This window comes from Ipomoea nil, unplaced genomic scaffold (assembly GCF_001879475.1).
Source record: "Ipomoea nil cultivar Tokyo-kokei standard unplaced genomic scaffold, Asagao_1.1 scaffold2957, whole genome shotgun sequence".
Taxonomy (NCBI): Eukaryota; Viridiplantae; Streptophyta; class Magnoliopsida; order Solanales; family Convolvulaceae; genus Ipomoea; species Ipomoea nil.
The window spans coordinates 1,569,100-1,570,541 of record NW_017619385.1 but is presented as its reverse complement, the minus strand read 5'-3'; the positions used below and the strand labels follow the sequence as shown (position 1 = coordinate 1,570,541).

The 1,442-nt window shown below is 33.4% G+C and overlaps 1 protein-coding gene across 1 annotated transcript; it reads left to right on the top strand.

The window, feature by feature from the left end:
- Window positions 1–225: 225 nt before the first annotated feature.
- On the top strand, window positions 226–902 carry LOC109162691 (homeobox-DDT domain protein RLT2-like). Its single transcript, XM_019311376.1, has 3 exons — window positions 226–307; window positions 447–611; window positions 708–902. The coding sequence occupies exons 2-3, from the start codon at window positions 471–473 to the stop codon at window positions 900–902; spliced, it is 336 nt and encodes a 111-aa protein (XP_019166921.1). The 5' UTR covers window positions 226–307; window positions 447–470.
- The last annotated feature ends 540 nt before the right edge of the window (window positions 903–1,442 follow it).

Below are 1,442 nucleotides of genomic sequence, written 5' to 3'. Positions count from 1 at the left end.
AATGACAAGTTTCTTATGCAGCACTTTGCACTTTGACAAATAAACAACTCGAATACAATGCGAAAAAAATCAAATATCACAGTTTGGTGCAGAGTTTAAATTACAAGGTTCTTTATTTTGTAGTTTAAATTTATTTGTTATAGTAAAAATCATTAAACAGATGATATGAAGAACAAAGTTGTCTCTCATTCTCAAAGACTTAAAGTGTATATATACACACGATGAAGCTAGAATAGGAAAGGAAGCACTAGCTCATGAAAAAAGGATTCGAAAAGAACTTGAGAAACAGGATCTTTTAAGGAGAAAGGTATATTTTTATGTTCCTTCAAACCTTTGGATTTTATTATTATTATTTTATTATTTATTATTATTATTATTATTTTTTTGCAACTACTTTCTGCAATTTTACTTTTGAAATCTGAAACAATTTTCTTTTCTCACTTAAGAGGGAAGAACAAGTGAAAAAGGAAATGGAAAGACTGGATCGTGAGAGAAGGAAAGAAGAACAAAGGCTAATGCGTGAACAACAGAGGAAGGAAGAGAGGTTTCAACGTGAGGAAAAGCGTGAAATGGAAACACGAGAGAAATTTTTGCAGAGAGAGCTTTTGAGGGTATGTTTGAGGGCGGTTTTATTTTAGTTTCTCTCCTTAAACTTCTGCTATATTCAGTGGCTGATAGCTACCATATTTCTTGTATATTGAGTCCAGGCTGAGAGGAAAAGACAGAAAGAAGAGCTTCGCAAAGAGAGGGAAGCAGCAAAACAGAAGGCTGCTATGGAGAGGGCAGCAGCACGGAAATTTGCTAAAGAAACCATGGAGTTAATTCATTTGTTTACACATTATCAAAATATACATGTTTGTTTGACTAAAAAGAGCATAGCAGATTACAAAGTAACCAGTTGAGGAAGCATAACTAGGACAGCAAGGCTATGAAGCCATGTGTTGTAGAAAATTTAGGGAATAAGAAAATTCAACGATCAAGAACAAGCAAAAGATTGCAACATCACTGTCACTGTATCAAGCACGGATCCTCAGAGTTTCTAGTGAAGAGTTAATGAGTAATTGCAAAAATTATTATGCAATAGCCAATAGAAAAAGCAAGCAAGGAGTTGATAATCAATCAAGGATATGCAAACAACTGAAACACAAAACACACCTAGTAATATATACTTGTATACACCTGGTAATACAGAGTTGTATAAAGAAGACAAGGATTTTGGTTTAAAAATTGCATAATATCTAATACTCCATAGCCAAGTTCGGTTGTGAGGGAGTTGGAAAAATTACTGCAAAAACTATTGTCAGTACAAAACAGAAGAGACAAGGAAGCAATAATTTGATTATCAATCTGGGATATGTAAACAACTCAAACACAACATAATACTAGCAATATAGACTTGTATACCGACAAGGATTTTTGGTAAAAAGAAAACATGTAGTATC